A 26,580-nucleotide genomic window follows, 5' to 3' on the forward strand; every position below is an offset into this window, starting at 1 on the left:
GAATGAAAAATAATAACTCAGAGATATCATTTTGCAGTGTCATTGTTTTTAAATTAATATTAAATTAAATATGAACAAAAATTTACCTATTACTAAAAACATTTAATCAAAGGTGCCACCCAAAGCACTAGGAATCACTTGTACATTTAGTTGCAGGTGTCTAGAAGTATGCAATAATATATTTTATACTTAAAAGTACAATAAATTCATAGACGGCTTTGCTTTATTCACTGCATACTTTTAGACACCTTACATGTCATCTAATGGTGATTTAAAATCACCCTATATATTTTTCATACATTTTTGTATCTCTTTTAAAAACTCACCTTCATTTTCGCTGCGTCGCCGCCTGGGAACACTGTTGTAGTTGCTACCATGATAGTATTCCATCTCCGACTTCTCCGTGGACTCGTTCTCCTGCTTTTCATCCTCAGTGTGAACTGGTGACGAGGGTCCCGAGGAGGCACTGGCCACCGGTGAGCCCGAGGTTGCCGAATTGGTGCTGCCACTGAGGCCATTGCCTGGATACTGTCCGTTTCCAGCGCCACCATCCAGAGATCCCCTCTTGGCCGGCTGAATAATGTACGAGCTGGTGGGCGAGGCGCAGGAGGAGGGCGTGGAGCAGTTGGTCATGGGTTGCATATCCTCGATGAGATCTACGGACTTTTTGCGTGGCTTCTCCGGCGGAATGGGTGCCACACCCTGATCGCCCGCATTCCTCAGCAACTCCTGCTGCTGCTCTTGCATTAGGGATCTCTGGAGCACAGCTGCCGACTTCGCCGGAGGTGGAGGCGGAGAATTCTCCGCCGTCTTGGTGGGCGACTGACGCACCGGATTAAACTTCACCGGACTCACGTTCTTTGGCTTCACCGCCGGAATGGGCGGTAATGGCGGCGACTTAACCGGACTGCCGATCTTCCCGCTCCTTGGCTTGATCTCCGGCGGAGCCTGCGTTCGCATCGGCGGATTGGGACTGACATTTGGCGGAGGTTGTGGCGGTTCCATTGCTGGCTTGGACACTTTTTCGCAATCCATGATCAGCCCGGTTCCGGGCACTGTACGTATGATATCGCAGCGATTTAGATCGCTGTGCGTCCGAGTTGTTTTGGTTTTGGTGAAATGAGAAGTCCACTTCTTCTGCTTCTCGATCAGCTCCCGGGAGTTGAACTTTCGCTCCGGCTTCTCCGGCTTATCCCCGCCTGAACTGGCAAACAGAGCACTCACTGAACCACTGGCTGGTGGTGGAATCGGTGATACCTCCTCCGATTTAATGCGGGATATATTGTGCTGCGGGTACTTCACCACCGATGTGGGTACAACTTGCGCCGCTGGTTCCACAATAAACTTGCTGTTGCTTAAACGTTGCTCGGGAGGAATGCCATTCTGGGCCACGATGGCAGCATTGTTGTTATTGTGGACGAGTGAAACGCCCGAGGGAAACGGAGTCCTTCGCTTGGGCGGCGAAAGCGAGCGATCCGAGGAGCGTGAGGAAGAGCGATCAGAGCCGTCACATAGATTATCCTCCCGCGAACCACTTCTCAGCAGTCGGGAACTCACATTCGAGTTGGACTCCACACCCAGTTTCTCGAATAGAGCTCGGGCGTTATTGAATCTGGCCGAGTGGGATTCCGTTCGCACAGCCGGAGCTCCTTGGGCGGCTTGGGCGTGGTGGGCAGCTGCAGCGGCGGCGGCAGCGGCGTGAGCGGCAGCCACGGCAGTCAGCTGTTCCACCGGCTGGATCTCAATGGGTTTCCGCTGGAAGATGTTGGCTATCTGGCTCACCTTACCCACGGCAGCCGGAGCGGGTGCATGGTGCATCGGTTTCTCCATGGTGGAACTGCAAGCAAATGAAAGTAAAAGATCGTTAGAATATGTTCAAATACATTCTGAATATTTTGGTTTCTCTTGATATATTTTTATGTTTTAAATATTGTATTTATTGTGAATATTGGTAGATTCTGTTTTTCTAAATTTTGTATTCTTGTATTTGTCGAAATTAATATCTACCTAATATCTACTTGATTTATAGATCCTATGGTGTTTGTATATTAGTAAGTTAACTGTTTTTAAGTCTATCATAATACAAGTCCCAATTGGTTTTAATCTCTCTAAGTCACATCCGTAGATTACAAGATATAAATGAAGAAATTATGATAATTATCCCATAAACTTATAATACAATTGTCACTACAAATTCCGCTGTTTTCCCTTTATTAACAGAAGTCGTACATATTAAGAGACTCCAGTTATCTGTGATAAAATTTCCACTAACCGCACCCTAATGGCCAAACTGATAAAATCGATGGGGAACTTTTACGATTATTGCAGTGTTACCTTTGCCATTTTCTTGCTCATCGATTTGACTGACTTTCGCAACGATTTTCACCTTTACTTTCAGCTGAATTTTATGATTTTTCCTTTGTTATGCGTTTGTTTGTTATTTTCTGCACATCAAACACAATTAAGGCTCCATTGATGGGCCCCCTCCAATGGCTCTCCCTTTTCTTCAGGTGTTGTTGGATGTGTGAAAGTCTTCGAAAAAGTGAACAAAGTGGTGCTGCTTTGCCGATTTTGGTGAGAAAGAGAAGGCATTGCCATATGGTAGGCTACTGGGGGCTTTCTTCGCCCCGAGAATCGTAGAAAAGCTGCGAAGAGAGGGCCTGAGAGACCCAGAGAGCTATGAGCGGGGAATGTCGGTTTGTCGGCGACATTGAAAGCGATTCACTCGGGTGTAGGTCCCTCCATGTAGCTGATAGGGTAATGGTTACCGTTATCGGCTCGGGCGGTATTGATTTACGAGTTGGGCTAGGTTGGTTCCCCCAGTTGCCCTACTGGCAATAGGAAAAATTCCATTCCATAATTGGTTATACATTTTTATAAAACTAAGAAAACAAATATGTACCATAGAATTACTAACTACTACTATACTAATTATAATTAAATAACTTCTTAATTTTGAAGTAGATACAATACATTTTTAACTTCTTATATGGCACTGTATGGTATTGTTATATTTTCTTAGAATCTTAAATCTTTGAGTCTCAGCTTTACTAACTCCATAAGCCATACCCCACCCATCCGAAAATAACCACCCCTCATTACCCACATAAACAAAACAAAGTTCTCCATAATCATAACCTCTTTAGCTGGATTTATTTTCTATGTGTCAGAAAGGCGGGCGAAAAAAGCGCATTTTGTGCCACACAGACTATCTGAACTAAGCAGACAGTCGAAACTTATCGCAAAGTCAATAAGAATAAGAGCCTAACTAGCTGGAAACGAGCAAACACTGGCGAAGAGGTAAACAAATGGCCAGATAGTGAACTCACACCCATGTCCACACAATTAGGAGGGATTGAGACAAAGGTCGGATCTGAACAGTCGGCTGTACTATATATGTGGGGTCTGGGGTCTGGGTTTTGTAAATATGGATCCGGGACAAAAGTCAGAGCCCAAACACGAGACAAAGGCGACGGATAGAAACTTATCTAATCTAATCGAAATGCACAATGCATGTGACCATGAATTAAGATAGACGGGAATGAGTTAAAGATTACGGAGAGATAAATTTAGCCGGTGATCTCGTTCGTGGCTATATTATTGAAAAGTACAAGTACGAGTACCACACGGCGGATGAGTAAAACCCTAAAAGGCTTCACTTAAAATATCACGTATCCGCCGCATGGCTCCTTTTTTCCCCCGAGGGAAAAACAGCGTTGCATTCGGTGCATATTACAGGTAATAAATGTTTAAAGAGCTGGCAGATTTATTTGGCTGCCGATGTGATATTGATTTAATGACAGTTCCTCTCCATCCATCCATCTATCCAACGCTCATTATAAATTAATGCCGCAGAAAATGGCCAGAGAAGCAGGAAGGACGTGAAAGGACATCGACATGGACGCGACCAGAAAGCTGCTCAAGTGCACAATCCATGCAGCTTTTGGGGTGGTGGTATTGGCTGCTCGGTTGACAGCCTGCTATTTATAACAGCCCCATGAGGTCCGCATCCTTGTCCTTGGCTTTTTGGCTTCGGTATTTAATCGTACAGTTCATGGCAAGATCTCCCATTGAGTGCTGTATGCTTCAAGGGTATAAGGAAAATAATGTATAGCCCATAAAAAAGACATATTTTATGCAGAGGATTATCGATTTTAATTCTGTTTATAAGTATCAATATATCATAACAATATGGGTTGATAAAGACTAATGGCATTTCCCATTCGGGTTCTAGTATTCCAAATGCCTCGGAAAACAAAACACTTCCTTACCTGGTATTGCTGGCTTGACTAATGAGTTTTATAACGAATATTATTATAAGGATTTAAAAATAAACCAACCACCCTCAGTCCCTTAAAAATGTCATTATGTACCTAATAATGAACCATAATATCCGTGTAATTTGCATTACAAAACCCCAGAGAACCCATTGAGGCACCCCAGTGCTCACCTCTTTTTTCAGCATAACTGTCACCATTATCATTAGCATAAATACGGATTAAGACACCCCATTAAAAACTATAATCAGCGCTAAATGCCCCCGATCATAACGACAACGATCATAATTTGCGCCTTGCAAATGACAAAAAACTAGTTTACCCCTATCTGTGTCTCTCTAATTTTTGCATAAATGTTAATTGCACTCGGCAAAATGTTAAATTGCACTCGTTAGCGCAAACACGTGATCAAATCCAGGTGAGAGATGGGGGGGCAAATAAAATAAAGGAGGAGGAGACCAGACCAGGTGAGCAGCAGGTAGCCAACGACGCCATGTGTTATAATTGCGTCAACATTCAGTCTCTTGAGCGTGAACAAGAAAACAATGTCAACAATGAAATGATGGTCCCATTGTAAATGGCAATGGTACGGGGGGGAAATGTGGAGGAGTGAAGTGGCGGGCACAAAAGATTGGTAGCAATTAGAGAAGCCACCTACCTACTATACCATTCCATACCATATACCATATAATACATTTCGCTGTGAGTGGAGGACCCCCACTGGGAGGTCTTGGAGTTGCCCACCAATTCTCATGATATAAAAACTTGGCGCCAGGAAAATGATTTCTTAATATGATATGGATATAGGAATCGGAACAGCCGTAATGATGATGAGGCTGGGAACCATCGCAAGTGCTGGGAAAAAAGATATCGGGGTTAACAAGAGGATCACCCTCTTTGGCTACGGTCTTTAAAAACCCTAGATTATAATAAAAAGAAAAGTAAGACCAAATGACCTATGTTATGTTATGGTATGTTATGTTTAAATGTAAATGTTATTTAACTTTAATGTATTGTATTTAAAAAGTGTCTTATTATTCCATACTCATTCTAATGTTTTCTATATTTATGATGTAACAGGAAATAATAAACTCGTTACCAGGAATATGCATGTTTTAAATGATGACAGAATTTATGTTGTGTTAACCAAAAGACAACTTCCTTTGTAATGGGATAATATTATATAATATTCATTCATGTTTTCAAGACTTTCCGTGTCAACATTTCAATTACATTTTTTTAATTCAAAGCCCAACCTTGGACGCCACTCCATAAAGAGTCGCTGTGGTTCCTAGTATTATTCTCTAGCTTTTGTATATTTAACAAGTTGTATTTCTTTTCATTCCGATTCCAAGCCCAACCTCCGTCGGTCGTGACAACTGTCTGGCATACAGCCTTATAAACTTACAGACCTCTAAACAATTTTCCGCGTAGGCCTGGTTAGTAACACAACTAACGAAGGAACAAAAAGTAAGAAGAAATAAAACACAGCCAACAACATTCACTTATTAAACGAGAACACAACAATTCAAGATGTTTTGATACGGTTACCTTACGATGAATACGAAACGAGTTGTCGCTGGGCTGTTGGCTGTTGGTTGTTCTCGATGTGGTGTGTCTGTGGTTCGTTGGTCTTGTTAGACAAATTATGCCAATTAAACGGTGGGAAAACAAGTTGGCAAGTCTGCACGCGCTTGGCCCCCAAGAGTGGGTTTCTCGATCCCACTCTCCCACTCTGAAATTCCGACCACGAATCCGAACTGGATTGGATTGGGCCTACGTTTGTTTGGGCTTCGTTTGACGGAAAAAAACCAAAAGTGCAGACCCCACCGAAACGGGTCTTCAAAGGATGCGGCCCGGTAAATTGAATAACCACAGCAACACCAGCCACACACTCATGAGATCCCAGACTAGAACCAATTGAGATACGTCCTCATCGCATCAAAGTGTTTAGAGCCTCACACATCGATCGGGATCCATTTGCATAATCGAACCGATTGACTTTTATAAGCCTGACAAATGACTGCCAGTGAGTCAGTGGCCTGGAACGGATCGGAATTGGTGTCGCCGGTATGGCGGGAAACTATTTATAGACTCCCAGGATGATGGCAAATTTGCATACACTCCCCACCAGGTGGAAACCAACTTGATATGTTATATCACAGAGAGGAAAATATGATTTTAAAATGCGCCATATGGAAACTAAAATTTATTCATGCTTGGCTAAATCATATAACGTTGAAATACTAATATGTTAAAATGTATGCAAAATATTGATATTATCGATTCTATAATGCTATTAGAACTAAACAAAGTCTAAGACTTAGGATAGCATGGTTAAGATAAGACTCCCATGACTACAAATGAATTCTGATTATAAAAAGCTTTATCAATTGACCGTATGTTGTATATTATTAAAATACAAAAAAAAATATTATAATTCTTGTAAACTTTTTCCACTACCCTCGAGGGGTAAGAATATAAACTAAACCCCAGCCTGGCGCCATCGTCCTCGCATTTTCCCCGAACGAGACTCATGTGCGCATAATTAAGGAGTCCAGGGATCCACACACTTGGCTAAGGATTCGCCACGTATGTGTAAGTGTGAGCCAGTTTTTTATGGCCTAAGTGGGAGATGGGCTTCTAAAAAAACATTTGTGGCAGCTTTGGGAGAGGAGTTGCCCCGGCTTACAAAACAAATGTTCCCATTGCCTAATATATGACTTGGCAGATGGGATTATGCTTCATCAGCTATAAGTTGGGCTATGTATAAATTGTAGTTTGGGGACAAACATAAACAATCTAGTAACATGATATATGTAATCCGTATAATATTCCACTCAATGTATAATTATATTTTTATATTGCTAGCATTTTATGATACTCTTAAAGATGTGAACCCCTATATACCAAATACTTTCAATTTGAAAGTGTAATTAAAATTTATGGGCATTCCGCAGTTCATGTAATCTTGCAATAAACCCGCTCGGCACCTGGATTTATTGCCCTACGATAGCCAAACTGGACTCACCTTTCTCTTGGCCAATTCAGGTGTTGCTCGGTGCTCGGTGTCCTTCCTCCTCGCTGGCTTCCTCCTCGGCTTTTCCTTTGTTGTTTGATTAAACCTGCTCAACACCTAAAGCCTGGCTCCGCTCCAAACATTTGTCATTGTGGCGGAATGTTTGTAGTGTCGGTTTTTTTTCTTTCGATTTTTCGTTCAGCTTTTTTCGTATTCAAGTTGAGCCAGGTGATGCTGCTCCTTCCCCGCCAATTCCACTACCACTTCCACTTCCTCCCACTCGATGGCACTGAAGCGTGTCTGGTTGTGTTTTTTCTTTCTTGCCCGTGGACGTCGTCGTGGTTGTCAGCCAATCAACCCACCGCTGGCCTCATCGGTGTCAGCATTTTTTGTGTGTTTGCCTTTTGCGCAAGATGAAAATGCAAATTTCTGCAAAAAACAATCCAAGAAACAAACGCAAACAAAAGTTAGGAGAGCGATAAATGCAGCTAACAGAAATGGAAACTTAAATGCTACACGGAAAATAAGATCTTTTAGAGGTACTAAGTTGTCTAAAAAGAAATTGCATCTGAAAATGATCTAAAGAATTCGCGAAGACTTTTTTGAGCATTACATTTATATCATTATATTATATAACATTAACGTTATATTTACAAGACTTTATTTATCTATTTGTTTAATTTATTTTTTTCATTTACAATATTAGTCACATATTTTTCCCAGTGTACTTGCAAGTTCAATGAACCAAAAAACAGCCGAAAGCTAGCCAACGAAACCGAATAGAATTGCCACATTTTTAAGGTGGCCCTCCGTTGGGACTCTCCTCGGAGGGGTTTCGCCCAAGGGTTTCTCGCCGGAAAATTGAAGGTGAAATGTTGCAAACGGAAGCAATTAGTTTCATTTGGAGCTGCAGCAAAACGAAAGGGGGCAAAACAAAAGAGGAGTTTAAGACAAGCCCAATCGACTGAAAACGAAAATAAAACCGGGGAGAAAGTTCGGCCAATTGATAAACAGAGAGCGTCGTTTCCAGTAGCCAAAAATCGTTAGTCATCAGTCAACAATAACAATGTTATTAGCTTTTGGAGGGTAATCAAGGTATCGCCTTAATTTTCCCCCTCCAAACTCCCCCTACTTCACCATTTTCGTGTCTTTGTCCCCCTAGGTAAACTCATAAATTTCGTCTGCCTTCTGTGACGCCTACGAACTCAGGCTGAAAATCATTCAGCGCATTGTAATTGTCTAATTTATTGTTGTTCAACAATTTCACTCGTTTACAGTGCGTGAGAAAATCGTGGTGGGTGTAATCAAATGGTTAAACAAAATGAAGAAATTTAAGTGAAATGCGAGCCGGCTTAAGTGAGTTACTTGGGGCAGGTCGTGAAGTTGTGGGAGATACCAGATAAAGGCCTGAAGAGCCTAATTCGGTAATAGATAGTACAAGAGTGTGGGATCAAAAGTGAAAGTCATGGATACAAAGAGAGATTATGGATAGTAAATAATATATGTATATCTGGATAGTAAATAATATATACATATATAGATAAAAATACTTTTCACCTTATCAAGCAAAAAAAAAGTAGAAATAATATCAAAGTTTAAGCAGAACTAGTTGACATTTTCATACGACATACGTTTTCTTCTCTCAAAATGTAAAATCCCAGTACAAGGTCGTTCTGGCCAACAAACCTCCTTTTCCACCAATTTTCCACCAACATCCTCCTTATAATCAGTATGCAATTTCAGCAATTGCCGCTTGACATTTGCGTTCCATAAACTAGATGCCGGTTGAAAGTGCCAATAACTTGGCATTAGAATCTGCTGTCTTGGCAGGCCTTTAATTACAATCAATCAGATTTCTCCTCGGCCAAAAGCCCATATCATTAGCTGGCCGGGTTTATTGGCATCAAGATTGGATGAGGAAAAGAGATCTGTGCGGTTGCGTCGGCTCATAACGGTTTGATGTCGGTTCGAGCCATATGTGATTATCAAGTTGGTTTTCGAGATGCGTATAAATCATGTCAGCAACAGCGAAAACAACTCGTTGGCTTTGACTATAATTATTAGATGTCATAACTTTCAATCACAAAAATATAATGCGTTAAGAGGTTGTTTTGCTACGATTGCTTTTGAACAGCTCTTTGTATCAAGGCCGATCGAAATGATTTGATGAAGACTTCCAAACTACTTTTTACACAACTTGTTAAAAAGAAGCAAAAGCGAATGCTGTTTTCGTTTAGGGTTTCTCGTGTAAATTACATTCAGGTTACCTCCATGTCATGTTTTAGTTTTATTATGGACCAGGTTAGGTGTTGGCCGCCTCCTTCCACTTCGAACTCCCCATTCTCTGGGCTTTTTATGGCCTCATAAGCTGCGATGTCTGAGGAGGAAGAAGTGAACAACTTTTTCACGACCTTTTACGGTGCAGAAAAGCAGAAGCAGCTGCCCAAACCAAATCTAAAACTCTGGCTAAAACTGAAACACCAATGGGCAGTTTGACTTTGCCGTTAAGGCCATGTAATGCCAGAAATTGGTTTCAGACCAGAAAAGTTCTCGCCGCGAATGCGATGCTGTCTTTCCTTATTAAGAGCCAAGCTTTTAGGTGGGATGTCTGGTCCACCGAACTCCGGATAGACCAATAAAAAGCGGCTAGCAGTGGGAAAATGTTGGAAACGTTCTTTTTCTTCTTGTTTTTTTTTATTGAGATTAAATGGTGAGTGAAGTGAGTCAGGTGGGTGGCTTTTTGATGTCTGTTGAAAGGTCGTTTAAAAAATTCAATCGGGTTTTAGATAGAGAAAAGATGAAAAAATAGCGACTTTTAAAGTCATCTATAAATAAAACCCACTAAATAGTAATGCAGAGATATTATATAATTTATTTTTAGTTGTTATAGTAAATAATTTTTAACAAGTTAGTTTCCCAACAGCAGCAACTTCCCATGCTAACTTATAGCTTATCTCTTAAGTGCTTCTCAATTTCCAATTCCACCAAGACATTCTTCATATTTTCCGCCTCATAATAAACTGAATTATCAGATTGCATGCCCCATCATCGCAGCTCTTGACTGTAATCGGGGAAAAGTATTTCTAATTCACAGTTAAGCCCGCAATAAGCCGCTTTAAGCAGCTGAAATAACGTGGTTTCCTTAACTATTTTTAATGGCAGTGCGAAAAAATGATAATAACAATAAACCATGGCATGCGAAATAAATTGAGCAAAAATGTTGCAAAATTACCCGCGCAGTGGAGCATGTAAGTGTTACATTAAATGGAGGCGGGGCTGGGATTTTAATTGCCAAATCCCCTCAGCACATTTTCCCCGCCGTCATGGGATCATAATTATGGCCAAGTAGATAATCGCAATAAGGCAAGAGTTGCAATTACAATTGGAATTGGTACGAAAGCCATTAAAGTAATTGAAAATCCCGTAAGAAATGTATGGGGCATAAAAATAGCTACAGAATAGGTAAACCATTTTCAGGGCGTTACCCATACATAAAGTAGATGAACATGCAAAGTGGCGGTGATAAAATAAAGCCTCTAACAACTTTCACAAGTCCTGTGTCTGTACTCTCCATTTTTCCCTCCTCTAGACAAGCTCATAATTTATTGTCGCTGCGGAAAATTGCTTTTCCAAGGTCTGCAAAGTGAGTTGCGAAGAGTGCAGCAAAGTACATGTTGCATGTCAATTTTAATTGCATATTCGAGGCTGTCAAATTGAATTTGACTTGCCAACGCGGGAGCACGTGGCCCTCAGATAAGATACAACTTATTATATATACAAATTGTACTTTGTCTTACTTTTATTGCCCGACAATTATTGATTGGGGGACCAAAATCACGCGCTCTTATCAGCAGATAACCCGAATACAAACCGAATATTCCATTCAATATCAAGTCTGGCCAATGTCAAGTTCAACCAACTTGGACAAATCCGCCAGCAAAGACGGAACTCTGTAAACAAGTTTCCATCGGAGCCGCTGGTCAAGTTAATGAAATGTTGCAGCTTGCACAATATTGACCATAATAATAAATCCTCACTCGGCAATGTGCATCATCCACTGCTTTTCCCCGGCTTTTCCCTCCTCCAAGTGATGGATTGTGGCAATGAACTTGACATTAATAGGGTTTCCTCTAACTGCCGCCTCGCGTGACCGACCCCGCCCGCTTTTCTCCATTTACCATATCCCATAGGCCATATACCATATTCCATACCATGTACACTGACCCACCTGACAGACGAGAAGTGCCCGGAGTGGAGAGGAGCACACATTTTCTCATGCCTCCCATGTTGGGACAAGTCAATCTCCACCAGAGTGCGAGTGCGAATCGTGGCAAGTGCATAAAGAATTTTTAATTGTGCAGGAGAGATGAACAGAAAGGCACTGGGAAAAAAGATCAGAATATCAAAAGCCTTATAGAGGACCAAAAAAAATACCCAAAGAATCAATGTTTTAGGATGCTGAAGTTTCTGTATTCATCAGCAGAATAGTAAAAATTGTTTAAGCAAATAAAATATCTTTAATTTAGACTTTATTTAATTGAATATATAACTTCAACATTAAAAGATCGTAGAGATGATCAAATATAATCTTATTTTAGCTAGGACTTCTATGTCTTATGGTTTGAATCAGAATTAATCAGTTTTCTTATGACTTAGATTTAATTATTTTTAAACTTTACTAATAAGCTGTTTATTTTTCTGTGTGCATAAACAGTATCCTAAAGATAGAGAGAGCAAAGCCTAGCCATAAAGACCCAAAAGGCAATGTCCGTAAATGGCAGGCCTTTCTTTGGAAAAAAAGTCAAACCGCAGGCAAACGGAACTCGTGTTTAAGCCTTGACTTGACAACGGTCAATATCTGACATAGCAAATGAAATGAAATGTCAACTGCAAATTGAATCATCTAGGGGATAGAAAATGACCCACAAAAAAAGCATCAGAAAGGAACTAAAAAGGATTACAACCGCAAGCCCCAAAAAGAGGTGTCAAAAATCTTGATGTAAATTAAAAGCTTTACAAAAAGTGAGGGTGGAAGAAAAAAGGGACCAACCACTTAAACAAGTGTTAGGGACTAACAAAAAATATAAGATCTTCATGTCAAGAATTATTCGAAGCTTAACACATTTCAAATAAAATTCCGATGCCCAGGAAAGCAACATCCAAATTAAAAACATCTCAAAAGCTTTTGATTGCAAAACGCTATTAAAAACGAATTTAATTGAAGAAGTTTATGCCGCAAATTAAAAACTCGTTTAAAAAAGTGCGACAAAAATCGACACCATGGCCATGACCAAAGGTCTTGACTTTGGGATCTCCCCGTAAGTACACCTGTTCCCCCTTTTTTCCACCATCCTGACGTTTTTGATGAATGACTACAAATGCGTGGCAGACATCTGGTCGCCAAGCAACTCGCTCTTAACCCCTTTCACCCGTCAACAGATGAAAGCGAAAGACTGAAAACAAAAATAAATAAATAAAAAATAAAATAAACCGTGGAAAGACGAAACTAAGATCATTCCGAGGGTCCCAGTCCCAACTCCCTCTTTTTTTTTTGCAAGTGAGAGCGTGACAATGTCAACAGAGTAAAAAAAAAGAAACAAAATACGAAATACATAATGAATAAACACACAAAAACCAGGTAAAGCGTGGCCGAATGGAATTTAACGCTTCGGCCCTAAGAAAGCAAAAGTTGAACAAAAAGTAAAAGGTAAAAACAATAATTATTTCAACCCTAATTTTTATCTTTTTCTCGTGTAATGTGACAAAGATCATTTGCAATTTCCTATACATTGTCGTGTAATTGTAATGCCCATGAACTGAGATAGCAAAAATAGTTGAGGTAGATAGACTGGAAGTGGGAGATATGGGAAGTATTCTTCAGCAATGCGGAAAGTTAATTTGGCTAATGGAAGTTTCGACAACGCTTTATCATGAAACTGATATGAGAATGGCAAGTGTAAACGTTTATATTGTTTAGATTATTAACCTGAATGAAAAAGTACACATGACAATAAATATTATGTTACCATGTGGGAATATCAAGTTTCTGTGTATCAATTTTCTATCAATGAAATAGGTATACCTACTATTTATGGAAAGTTTTTCATGGACCTTGAATCTTTTTATACCCGTTACTCGTAGAGTAAAAGGGTATACTAGATTCGTCGGAAAGTATGTAACAGGCAGAAGGAAGCGTTTCCGACCCCATAAAGTATATATATTCTTGATCAGGATCACTAGCCGAGTCGATCTAGCCATGTCCGTCTGTCCGTCTGTCCGTCTGTCCGTCTGTCCGTCTGTCCGTCTGTCCGTATGAACGCTGAGATCTTGGAAACTATAAGAGCTACAATACTGGGATTAGGCATGCAGATTCCTGAGATTCCTGCGCAGCGCAAGTTTGTTTCAAAAGAGTTCCACGCCCACTCTAACGCCCACAAACCGCCCAAAACTGTGGCTCCTACAGTTTTGATGCTAGAACAAAAATTTTAACTGAAATGTATTGTTCTCATCAATACCTACCGACTGACCTAAAAAAAAGTTTGCCACGCCAACTTTAACGCCCACAAACCGCCCACAAACTTCAAAAAATCGTAAATATGAACGCGGATATCTCGGAAAATATCAAAGATAGAGAAACGAGATTTCAGATTTAGATTCCGTAGGCTTGAGCGCAGCGCAAGCTTATTACGCGAATATGCCACGCCCACTCCAACGCCCACAAACCGCCCAAGTCTGTGGCGCCCACAATTTTCATGGTAGATAAAAAATTTAAACTTAAATGTATTGGTCTCGTCAATACCTATCGATTGATTTAAAAAAAACTTTGCCACGCCCACTCTAATGCCCACAACGCTTAAATCTGTCTACCGCCGGTAGGTGGCGCATTTGCTGCTTGCATATCTCCATTTTCCTTTGGTCCCTTTAGCTGAGTAACGGGTATCTGATAGTCGAGGTACTCGACTATAGCGTTCTTCCTTGTTTTAATTTTTAAAAGCCTTATATTGTATAACAAAAAAATTCCTTCACCTTAGTTATGGTTACTTTAAACTATAAATATACTTAATCTCTCCAGCTTTTATATAATCTAGATATTCCATATCGCTATTAAAATTGTAACACTTTTCATTTCTATCCCAACTGATTTCGACACACCTATCAACTGACTTTAAAACTTTTAAGTTAAGAGCTTTTAGAAGCCACAAATGGAATTACCACTTTACCCATCCAGTAGCCCAAATTTCCTTTGGCTTAAAATATTTACACAAATCTCCTTTCGTAATCGCTTTCGTCTGCAAGTTCAAACATCTCCATTTCACACCGAGCAGAACTCAAAACCATTTTAGCACCCCATTCAAAGTTCAGCATTTTGCGACTTTGAACTTTTAAGGTTTTCGCACACACCGGGGAGAATATTTCATAATATTTAAGGCTAGGAAAATAGAGAGGAAATTTTCCTTTTATTTTCATTGCATTTTGCATTTTTTTTTCGCCACATTTTTTTCCATTCTCCCCACTAAACGAAACAAACACACGGGTGGCAACATATAGAAAGCAAATCCAACAAATCCGCTTAGAGTGCAAAAAAGGAAAAAAAAAAATGTAGCAATTGCCAAGTTGGCTAGAGTAAACTACTCCATCATCCCTCCGCACAATTTCCACATTTTCCCCCCATGTCTGCTGTTTTCCCCACTCGAGTCAAGTGCAGTCAAACATTTGAGACGCAAAATGGGAAAATTCTGCATTTTCCAAGCCCCCGCAAAGTGGGTAATTTACGTGCTCGCCAGCTGCGATTTCATTCCGCCGACTTGTGCAATCCTCGTGACAGTCACGATGTCTAGAACTGAACTTGGATTGCCGCTTATCAGCTGATTCACACCAATTAAATTCCAATTTTCGCATAATACTACCATTATCTCCGTGCCACAGAGAGAGACTCTTCCTTATCAAGTTCTAATTCATCTGCCATCCATTGATTTGTTTCACATGAACTTTGGATCATCATCATCATTGTTTATTATTTCGCACTGCGTGGCTTTTTTATTCATATTCTATTTCTATTGTTTGCTCATTTGAAAGGGGTTTTTGTCTTTTGGCAAATTTTAACTCCTCTTTGGAATTGATTTATGCATATTTATCCAAGTAAGAAAGCCCATTAAAAATTGTCATTCGCCTTTGTTTGTTTGCTTTTAATTGGATCCTGCGCCATAACGCAAACATTAACATTGGTCTGATTGAATGTCTGGGCGGTATATATTATATATCAACATAATTCTACGCATCTGTTCATAAAGGTTGCTTTCGAATGTGGAGCACTCGTTTAACTGCTGAGTGGACATACATTTTTAATAGCACTGCAGTGGGGCACAAACAAGTTCAAGGAACTTTAAAACGAATTGTTCTTGATTTAAATAAATTTTTTGGGGGACCGAAGTGAATGCAAATTGAATAAAATGAAAAGCTGTTATGTGACACAGCAAGTATGCTATCTATATGACAAACTCAAAATGATTTATGTTTTGGTATAAATATATAATTTATTTTTTCAATTAAAATGAATTTTTTAGAATCGTATATTTCCATTGATTGAAAAATATTAAACTAAAATTATCTCTGCTCTATGTTGTTATCCCATCCAATCAAATGATTCCCCTCGCGTTTATCCCATTTTAGTTATCCAAATTGCATTCGCCCGACAATCCCAAATGTTCCAATTTGCATTCAGCCCGCAGCAGTGACTCAAAATAAGCTTCGATCCACAGAATCCCTCCTCAGCCTTTCCATCTTTTGATTCCCGATTCCTGATTTCTGTCACATCCCAGGTTTTGCAGGGTGTCATCTGCCTGGGGCAAATTATTGATTTATGGCCACGCGTCGCCTGTCACTGTCAAGATAAAGTGCCATGCTGATGTAGAAGTTGAAGTTGCAACCGAAACGTGCAGTTGCACAAGGAAAAACTCAATGGTTTTAGGGTCTTAGGTGTCCCAGAAATCTAATTTCGACCGTAAGTCACAAGAAATAAGGTAAGAAATTGGTAAAAAGAAGTCTTTGGGTGATAAGAAAAAATCCTTTGATCATTATGAAACTCAGAGTTCATGTATATTATCCTCTTTCTTGAAGAACAACATTATCTAAAAACGTTAAAAATCTAGAATTTTTACGATGATAAAGATATCGAGATTTTAATGTATATATATTTTGGGATCCTAACTGTAAGCACCCTCTATTTCAGGACTTATTACTTTATAATCTTAAGATCAGAATTCGCTAAATCTATACCAGTTTTTTTCTGTGTAGGAATGGATGGATTGCAGTTGGAGACTGCCGACTGAGACTGCAGTCTGTGGGCAGCAGGCGTGACAACTACAAATGCCAAAGGGCGGCGAAGAGACAAAGCCAAGAAAGAAAGGCAGAATCAAAGTTGACTCAACCTTAAGTAGACACTTCACACTTGGCAGGGTCGCTGTTCGTCCGTCCCTCCCCGTCTATATAATCCAATCCCGCCCCCTTTCGCAGTTCCCAGGGTTCTTGGTTGCCCTTGCAGCGGTACTACTGTACTTTTCCAGAGGCTGCTGTGCAATGGAAGCCAAAGGAACAACCCCTAGAAATGCAAGCTGGCGAAAAAAGCTTAAACACCAAAGGATGCAGGCACTGAGAAAAAAGTAGGGTTGCAAAAATAGGTATTAAAGTTCGGGATTCAGAAGCACATTTTAATTTTATAAACACCATTTATATGCTCCCTATAAACCTGTTTATTAAAAGATCCATTCGTATTTAAACAGAAGCTTGAACATTTACAACACTTTTAGTTCAACATATTTAAAAAAATATTTGTGGTTTCCGATTTTAAGAACATACATATCTTTGTTATAAAAAAATCTTGTTCCCTGTGTACGAAACAGTATAAAAAGGAGGAGAACAAGGAGGTATACACACCGGTAACTGCAAGGAAATTGAATGAAAAGGCAGACACAAAACCAAAACAAAGCGAAAAGAGCTTCCCCAAAGGTTTTTCAGTTTTCAGTGCGAGAATGGGTGGAAAACTGAACCGGCGGTCGGGAAAACTTTTGTCATTATGCAGGCAATGCTTTTCTCTAAATTTTCCGCCCGCCTCCACTTCCTGCCGTTCATCAAACAACTTCCCCTGCCAGCCTCGCTTATCTGGTAAATTGTCAAAAACTTTTTTGCCATCACAGGTTTTTTTAGTTCTATGTATAAATAACTCGCCAGAGCAAAGGAACCAAATTCAATAAAACAAAAAACACCTCCCTGAAACTCTTAAACAAAAACCAATCCTCCAAACACGAAACCCCCCTAATATGCATCCCCAGAATAGGCAAATGAAGCCAATAAATGTTTGCCCAGAAAAAGCTACTGAAAACTGACAGGGGAAATGTTTATTTTTAACACGGTTCATTTACCAAATTGGGCCTAATTTTTGTGGTCAGGTCCTGGAAAATGGGGTCAACTGGAAATAGGGTTTGGTCGGTTGGAAAATAAAATAATAAAGTGGGGGAGGTGTCCTAAATTAGCTGGCAATTAATTAGGCAAACGCACGGACGGAAAGCAAATCCATAAAGTTATAAACAGCATTATCTGGTTTTTACTTTGCGTGCTTTTGTTTTTTTTTTTTTTTTTGGAATGGATGTGGGGTGTCAGAGGGCTGAGAATAAACCTTGAAGGTGGCGATGGATGGTGCAATTTACATTGTTAACTAAGCTAAGGTGGAGAGACCGACCAGTCATGCAACTTTGGAATTCTTGGCAGCTTTATCTCAGCTCTTTTCCTAGCCCATTCAATTCAATCTCGCTTCAGTTGCAATTGCAGCCACAGAAGGTTGCTAAATTGCATAATTCAAAAACTGCATACTACATAGGGTTAAAGCCTTCGACAACGTGTCAGAGTATGAAACCTACAGTAATGTTTTTGTAATTGGCTTAGAAACTTGTTAATTAAGGAAATTGCTAACATGATTAAATTTATGATAATACTATAATGTATTAATTAAGTTTTTTGTTTCTATAGGACTGTAATTATTTAGATGTGTATCATTTTTCAAGATTAATCATGATTTGGCCTTATAATTCCCAACTAGTTTTGGTTGTCTTAAGATGATTTTTTTTTTTTATTTCAAAAACAAACTTTATTTCTTTCCTATCCTTACGTACTCTTGTATTATTTTATTTGCGATTCTAAGGGTTGTAAAATTGTTAAAACCTCGGTAGACAGACACTCCATAGGATGTCCATACCAAATGTATGTTAATAATGCCCAAAGACATTGCCCGCAGGCTCATTATGTATTTACATATTTTTATCGATCGGGGGACAAGGCGGCGTTATCTGGAGGGGGAGTGCCTCAAGTGGGCCAGCATAACCCACCAATTTTCGGTGTTGCATGTTATGTGATTTGAAAGCTTCACCCCGCCGCATGTTTTTGCCCCTCTCTGGTTTTGTGTGTTCGGTTTTGTTTCGCCGTGGGTTACAAAAAAACATTTCAAGTTTTTCCACAGGGTTTTTTCGGTTTGCTGTCCGGACAAGTGGACAAAGTGGTTCGCAAGTGGTTGCATGGCCATTAGAGAGGTGTGGGTTGAACTCTGGGCGGGAACAGGGGGTCTTTTTGGGCTATTGGACCACTGCAGCTGTGGCCAACTATCAATTACTTAAATGCTAGCTAGCGGAATCATTGAAATCTTTTACCAAACAGAATATGACACTATTTACAAAGTTCTTTTAATATAAGGGAGATCAAAGCTATGTTAGAAGATGTAAAAATATATATTTAAAGTCATTAAGTAACCATTATTTCTCAGTAAAAATACATCAATATTTTTTGAAGGTGTTAGTGATTTAATGGCCATAAACACATATTTGTTTTAAGACTCCTAAAACCTGAAAGATAAATCTTACTGTATTATTGGCAGCATGTTAAATACGTAATAAAAACATTTTGCAAGCCATATAAAGTCAAGTTCAAGATTTTCTTATATTTCTTTCGTGCCAACATTTCTCTGCCAAATTCGACCAACAAATTTAACTGCAATCTGGGTTCACTGAACCCAGTAAAGATCGTATAAAAACCAAACCACAAATGGTAGCATTAGGCTTAGCTAATATCGCTTTTCTTCAGACAATAAAAACCAAATGGCCCCAAGCCATGAACAACCCATGATCATTGATCAACCGAAAAACCAAGACCCAAACTCGCACACAATTTGGATGCCTTATAAGGTAGAAAGCCAAACGGCAGTTCCCCAAAAAATGAATAAATAAAGGCGACATTTTGCGGCAAACTGCTCATATCATTACAGATATATAGACCTATAGCTATTGTATGGGTTTCCATTGAAAAGTCGAGCGAAAATGCCAGAGATCCAAGATCATATGGGCCGAAACATGGAAGCCAAAAGAGTCGTGTGCTAAACTTGTGCCAAATCAAGTGACGCAAGAAATAAAGTCAGGGGGTATATGTATATTTTTGGGGGGTTATGGGGAATTCCTAAACTTGATTTCGCCAGCTGCGCGTGGGCCACCGAAAAAGATACAAAAACAAACGGGGGAAAAATAACACTCAAGAGCTTGGAGATATCGCTGATCTCGATTTCGTTCGAAATAGTTGAGTTTTTTTGCTTGTCTCGGCATTGCAAAAGTTTTTCATAAATGCGAAAAGTGTAAAACAATACTTTACCGATTAACATAAAATTCAGCTTTAAATGTAAATAGACTTTGGCTTCTTTAATTAACAATAATGTCTTGTATAACTTTTGTGATGTGTGTGTGCTCTTGATTAATTTAATTTGCAAAGATCTTCGATGTAGATTTCTTTGGAAATAGTTAAGACAAGATTCAGAAGCATAAATGTGAAGCAATAAATCTAAGCCATTTAATTTTGGTAATCTGGCGAATAGATTGATGTATGACTTTTAAAGAGCCCACAAGAGACAGATTGAGTTTTGCCGTGGCAAAAGTTTTTCCATAAACAAAATGCGAGAATTTGAAACAATAAATCCCAGCCGTATATTTAAAGCAATTAGCATAAAATCACGATTTGCTTGAAAATTATAGCTTTTAAATGCTCAGTCTGTCAAGTAGATTCTTATATGGTTGTTTCTTTAATTAGGGACAATTTGTTCAATAGCTGGCTGCATTTTATATGATACTTAAAAAGTTTTCCACAAATGCCAAAAATTTGAAACTATAAATTCAAGGCATAGAGCTAACTTTTGGTCATTCAAGGCGATTAGCATAATGCCCAGATTTGCATGAAAATTAACGCTTATGAATGTTCAATCTGTCAAGTGCTATACGACATTGGCGGTTTCTTTAATTAAAAATAATTTGTCGAATAACTTTTTGTGCCTGCATTTGACTAATTAAGTTTATGCAAATTGGGCGAGCGTAGGCGAAAGTTTTATGACGGCGGAAAGAAAAAACAAATGGACATATTTAATGAGTTTTTAAGTCGCCGACAAATTGACGATGGATATTGTGTGGAAATCGAAATTGAAACATTTAAGCGAGGCAACTAAAAATAAACATCCGCAGAAGTCATAAAACAAAGGCGGGCCCTCATTCTTCCCCAAACTTCTCTTTTGTGGCTCCCTTTACCAGTGCACAGGAAACAATTTCGATAGAGGGTTTATTTTTATAAAAATCATTCGATATAAAGAAAAGTAAAGCTCATTTACTATGGTACTATAGGTATAATAATATAGGTATAATAATATAGGTATTATTAATGAAGTTCAAGATAAAATTATCTATAAATTATATCATGTGACGCAGCTTTAAACATGATATTATATAGAAGTTATGTTAAAAAGAGATCTAAATTATTATATCACCATGTTTTATAACTTTTCGAGATTATAAGACGGACTAAACGAAATGTTTTGATAAAAAAAATATTTTAGTTTTAAAAAACCTTGATCCTAAAATATTGGGGTTCCCTTTAAAAATGTTTACTATGGTATTATATAGGTATTAATATTTATATATAGGTATTATTATTATTATATAGGTATTATTTATGAAGTTCAAGATAAAATGATCTATAAATTATATCATGTGACGCAGCTTTAAACATTATATTATATAGAAGTTATTATGTTAAAAAGAGATCTAAATTATTTTCGAGATTATAAGACGGACTAAACGAAATATTTTAATAAAAAAAATATTTTAGTTTTAAAAAACCTTGATCCTAAAATATTGGGGTCCTTATACATTTTTTGTATGTGTGTGGGGGAATGACATGGAGCTCAACTGTTTCTGCAAGACAAAGAAGGAGATGAAAAGAAGACGGATAAAGAGGGAGGTGGAGAAAAAAGGAGCAAAACAGAAAACAGAGGGAAGTCGTTGAAATTAAATACGGTTTGTAACCAGAAATTCCGCAACTAAAAATAAACAAATGAGAATAAGAAGCGCGGGGCACGCGACGCACAAAAGAGGGTGAAATTGTACCCACGAAGAGCTCAAAGTTAACAACAATATAATATTCTTGGCCTCGCCAGCGATTTTTTATTGAGGAAATAGTGCAAATAGAATTGTGATTTCTGCATATTTGCATAAATTGCGGCCACTAGGAGAATTGCAAAGCGAAGAAAAGCGATAAATAAAGGCAAAAACAACGATAGCGAAATTATCAGAAGAAACCCACACACACACACACACACAAGCAAACAGAACCTAAGACAACAAAAGAAAAACAAAAACAAAAGTCATTTTTTATTTTGTTTTGGTTTTTTTTCAGCAATATCTTTCTGTCTCCCTCTTTTGCTCCCGATCGCAGTTGCATTTTGCGATCAACGGTTCTTTGGTTGGGGTATAGTTCCGGCTCGCTCGCACCTACGCAGCAAGGCTCTGCGAAACCAGTTATTAAAAGCCATAAAAAGGAGAACCATTTAACTGTTTAAGGTGTCTCATGTTGGCTTTTTTCGCCAGGTGTTTAAAACTCCGCCAGCTGTTGGCCACAAAAAAAGGAGTATTTCTGTATTTTCGCATTTCTGCAATTTGCAATTGTTTTTATTTCAGGGGTTTTTTTTTGCTGTCCTGCTTCTGCGCAAAGGGTGCGAGCAGGACGGCAAGGACTCAAACTCACTTACACACCCTTAAAAATGCCGCTACTCCAAATGCAATTTCTTTTTTACCGTTGTATTTGCACAAAAATCGAGGCCCTAATTTAAGAGGATTTTCTTTCAAAATATTTGCTTGCAGCCAGACTTTATATGGTACACCCCCACCCCATATTTGTTTTCATATTTTGTTCAACTCCGGCGCAGCTTCGTTTTGCTCTCTATATACAGCTTCTTTACGTTCGGTTTTTTTTTTTGTTAAATTTCTTTGCGCAAAAGGAGTGGCGTTGTCCAGGATTTTTTCACACATACACAAGGACCTCATATACGTATAGTCGGCGTCCTTTTTTTTGCATTTCCACTATGTTTTGTACTTTTTTCCGGCACTTTTGCTTATTGCTAAACTCCATTTAACACTCTTTTTCCAGGGATTTACCTTTGAAAAGCTTGTTGTTTAGCCTTTTCGGTATACACAAATCCTTTTTCTTTGATATTCGCGATCCGAAACACTCGAATTCATTCAATTTTGGAAAGACGCGACTCGTTAAATCAATAAAACATTCGTTTATCACATAAATTAAATACTCGCGGCATTTATACTTATTGTTGATATTTCACTCAGCAGCGGTAAAACTCGCGACGAAAACGCGTCCGATTCGCTCGGATTTTGGGCCGATTTTGGCTAGAGGTGGCGAAACAGCGATTTCTTTCCTATTGTATCGAATATCGATGTTTTGTGGGCCATCGATTAATGAATCTTTTTGCCATCCCTAGTGCCCATTAATTAATTCAATAAAATGGTTTGAGACCTAGATGTAAATATCTTATACTCAAACCATGCTGTAGGTCCCGGGTATACCCGTCGGTATGTTTAGAGTGACCGTTTTTAGCAGATGGAATATTTTTACATCTTGGCTGTGTAATGTAATGTAAAAATAGCTTTGACTCAAACCTTTGTGAATGTATCAGAGAAAAATACACTGACCCAAATTCCCTTGAAATAATAAGCCATAAATAAAAATATTTTATTCTACCAGTTTTGTTTGCCAACGAACCAAGCATCAGACCGCTTGATTTTAATGAGATGAGCTTTATAAGTAGGCAACCCGTTATACACTGTGATTAGGCAAGTTATTATGACACATAATTGTAACATAAATTTTATTATTTTATTTATTATCCACAAGACTTCACATCATCATAGTAATCCCACGAAATACCAAAAATTCAAATTATTTATTTTTTTGTATTTTTTTTAATTTTGAGATTATATATATATAATAATTAGATTTACATTCATTTCTGTATCATTTTACTTGTTTTATTTTAGAAATAAAGTAAGCATTTATTACTAATTCTTTTATTTTTTTGTTTTAGATGTGCATTTTAGTGCACTTTTCTTTTCCATTTTGCTTCGATGAACATTATTAAATACGGGGGCGTACAATCATTTTATAACACAAAAACAAACAATATTTTAAATATACTTCTTAATGAGACTTTCTTTTTATATCGTGTGGAGGGTGTGGTGGTGTGTGGAAGAGGAGTGGGACGAAATCACGCAAACAACACAAAATAAGGCAGAATTAGTGTTCCATGGGGGATGTTCTCAGTGTGCGCCAGTTGGGGATGGGTTCTATATGCACTCGATATAGAGATATTGCAACATGACCACTTTTGATATTGAAGCTAGTAAAAACACAAAGAAAATGCACACAGTACAACAAGCGGAGATGGTTCGTAAATGGTTATCAATTTTAACATGCTACGATTTATAGAATTTTGGTTTAATTTCCCTCCTCGATTCGTTCATACGTTTGTTTTTTTTCTTTTTTTATCTCATCATTCTCCTGGCTCTGTATAAAAGTTCAGTAAAAAATGCAGCTTAACTAGGTTCTCGTTTGTAATTCCCTCCAATTTCGTTATTAAGGTAGCTCTCCTCGCAAACGTCATGGTGCGTTTTTTTTATTTATTTCCATTAGATATCCTCAATTGTTGCAAGCTTGCTTGGGTTTGTGTTGCTTTCGGCTTTATTTTACATTTATCAATTATTTACTCGTTTATCACTTAGTTTTTACAATGGCGTTTTATGTGGGTTTTTGTTTGCTTTGCTTCGCTTCGATTTCCATATTCATTTCCATAAAATTAGCGCGCAGACAATAATTTATGTATAAATGTACCCTTTGCTCTCTCCACCTAACATGTTTTCATCATCGGAAACGCACAAATAAATTCTATTTGATAATATCAAGAACAAAAACTAACTGCATATATTATTTTCTTCTATATTTTCTGCTTTGTGTAGAAAATTCGATATACTCGCATATATTTTGTGGCTTTCTCTGCTGCGCTGCTGGTTTTCAACTTAAGTTTAACTTGTAAGCGAAATCAAACACAATCGTGAAACGACATTTGAAATGAATCTGAATCTGAATCGTGTGTGTGTGTGCTGGGTGTGTTCGTTCAGTTATGTAACGTCAATATACATATACATCGAAAGGATGGAGGATACGAATTGCTTTAATTGCGGTTGCTTTCGTTTTCTGACCAGATCTGACAAAAAACCTCGACGAGTGAGCTTGAAATGTTCGTCTCTAAATATTAAGTAGATTATTTTTTTATATATATATATAGGGCTCGTGTTGATCGAGTTTTCTTAGCACATTTACTAATTGAAACGTTGTCGTGGTGAATTTCATAAGCACATTTTCATGATCTCGGGTTGTTTGTAGGTGTGTTTTTGTTGTTGTTGGTGTATCTGTTTTAGGATATCTCACTTAAACGTTATGCACTCTTCACTTAAATCAGCTAATTATCTTTTATGTGTTCGCTTTAGATACTTTCTTTTCGTTTTGCTTGTGTGGTAAAATAAGAAGAAAATGTTTATGGGGTTGTTTTGTTTTGTTTTGTTTTGTTGCCGGTTGAGCAAATCGATCGCTGGGGCGTCGATCGAAGGCTGCCTGCCAAGATCATCGATCATCTAACGTCGATTGGATTGGTTTACCAATTGGCCATGCCCGGTTTGTTGAGCGTCATAAAGTAGATTTGACACGATGAAGCACCTTTGGCACTGCTGAAGAATACTTTGTCGTTGCGCTCGCAAAGGAATTTCAAGCGCTGCGCCTTTTTGTGCATGAACACACCATCCAAATGGCCGCTCTCAACGGAACGTATCTGAAAAAGGGGTTACAAAATCCATTAATATTATTATCCTGGCTTCCAAATAAAAATATCTCACCTCTATTGCTTTGTTGCCCCAGCCCATGATTTGTCCAGTGCCAATGTAGGCCACCGAGGTGGGCATCTCGCCCCACTAAAATGCATTAAAAATATACCATTAATATACTTGCAACGTAATAACCTAGCTGGATTCCCCAATGACTTGCCTGCAGCACAATGTTCTTGGAAACCCGGCCCACAGTGTTCACATAGACGCCCTCATTGTCGTAGCACAGCAGCAGTTGCATGCCATTCGAGTTCGGAAGCGCCACAATACAATGCGGAATGATTGCACCCTGAGTCTGCAGAAATAGTAATTATTTAGCAAGCCATTACAACACACTCCTTAGTCAAGCCAACTTACATGCTTGGGAAGATAGATATCGTATACTTCAGCTGAATCTAAATCAACCGCATGGAAACCCTCGGCGGAGCCATAGATCACCTTCAGTCTCGACTGATCCTCAATGGTGAGATCGACCAAAAGCGGGCGATGTTCCAATTCACCAAAATTCTAAGAAAATTTTTCGTTTAACGATTATTTAAGTATATAACTTGAATTTTAAAGACCCACCTTAAATGCCATAAATTTGTGATATGGTTTGGGAGCCCATGCATAAATTTCAATAGAGTCTTTTAATGCAATCACTAGGAACTTAATCCTCTCGTATTTGACAATCTTAAAATGTACAGCACCTTGTAGATCACCCACGTTAATCCAACCGTTGCGACGCTCCACTTGCTGTGGGTACAAATTATATTAAATTGGATGGTAAGTGTTCCAATTTAAAACTCACATCGGAGAGTCCATCGGTGCGCAAGATCTTCGACTTGAGCCAGGACAAGTAGTAGACACGCACTCGGTTTTTCTTTCCAGATATGGTGACCAATATATTCTGACCCTCTAGCACCTCCATTTGTTGGAAACGGCGTCGCGAGATGAGCTGGTAGACCTGTGACGAAAAGCATTCATTAGATAATGATTCTTATAAGCT

General features: G+C 38.7%; 2 protein-coding genes across 31 annotated transcripts in view; both read right to left on the reverse strand.

The window, feature by feature from the left end:
* The window catches only part of LOC119555167, a 54,025-nt gene extending 30,994 nt beyond the window's left edge, over nucleotides 1-23,031 (reverse strand). For 17 of the 18 annotated variants that reach the window (XM_037866412.1, XM_037866405.1, XM_037866417.1 and 14 more), the window contains exons 1-3: nucleotides 22,803-23,031; nucleotides 7,309-7,725; nucleotides 327-1,837 (exon numbers count right to left, since the gene is read on the reverse strand). In XM_037866412.1, coding sequence (XP_037722340.1) covers nucleotides 327-1,830 — 1,504 coding nt within the window. In that variant the 5' untranslated portion in view covers nucleotides 1,831-1,837; nucleotides 7,309-7,725; nucleotides 22,803-23,031. Of the gene's footprint in view, nucleotides 1-326; nucleotides 1,838-2,334; nucleotides 2,491-7,308; nucleotides 7,726-22,802 lie in introns of those variants that run through there. The other variant, XM_037866400.1, reaches the window with a different exon arrangement.
* A 706-nt stretch (nucleotides 23,032-23,737) lies between these two features.
* Nucleotides 23,738-26,580, reverse strand: part of LOC119555645 (serine/threonine-protein kinase mig-15) — a 36,167-nt gene continuing 33,324 nt past the window's right edge. For all 13 annotated transcript variants that reach the window (XM_037867186.1, XM_037867185.1, XM_037867184.1 and 10 more), the window contains 6 exons: nucleotides 26,383-26,538; nucleotides 26,160-26,327; nucleotides 25,950-26,099; nucleotides 25,753-25,887; nucleotides 25,605-25,679; nucleotides 23,738-25,540 (listed from right to left, as the gene is read on the reverse strand). In XM_037867186.1, coding sequence (XP_037723114.1) covers nucleotides 25,367-25,540; nucleotides 25,605-25,679; nucleotides 25,753-25,887; nucleotides 25,950-26,099; nucleotides 26,160-26,327; nucleotides 26,383-26,538 — 858 coding nt within the window. In that variant the 3' untranslated portion in view covers nucleotides 23,738-25,366. The remainder of the gene's footprint in view (nucleotides 25,541-25,604; nucleotides 25,680-25,752; nucleotides 25,888-25,949; nucleotides 26,100-26,159; nucleotides 26,328-26,382; nucleotides 26,539-26,580) is intronic.

This window comes from Drosophila subpulchrella, chromosome 3L (assembly GCF_014743375.2).
Source record: "Drosophila subpulchrella strain 33 F10 #4 breed RU33 chromosome 3L, RU_Dsub_v1.1 Primary Assembly, whole genome shotgun sequence".
NCBI classification, from domain to species: domain Eukaryota; kingdom Metazoa; phylum Arthropoda; class Insecta; order Diptera; family Drosophilidae; genus Drosophila; species Drosophila subpulchrella.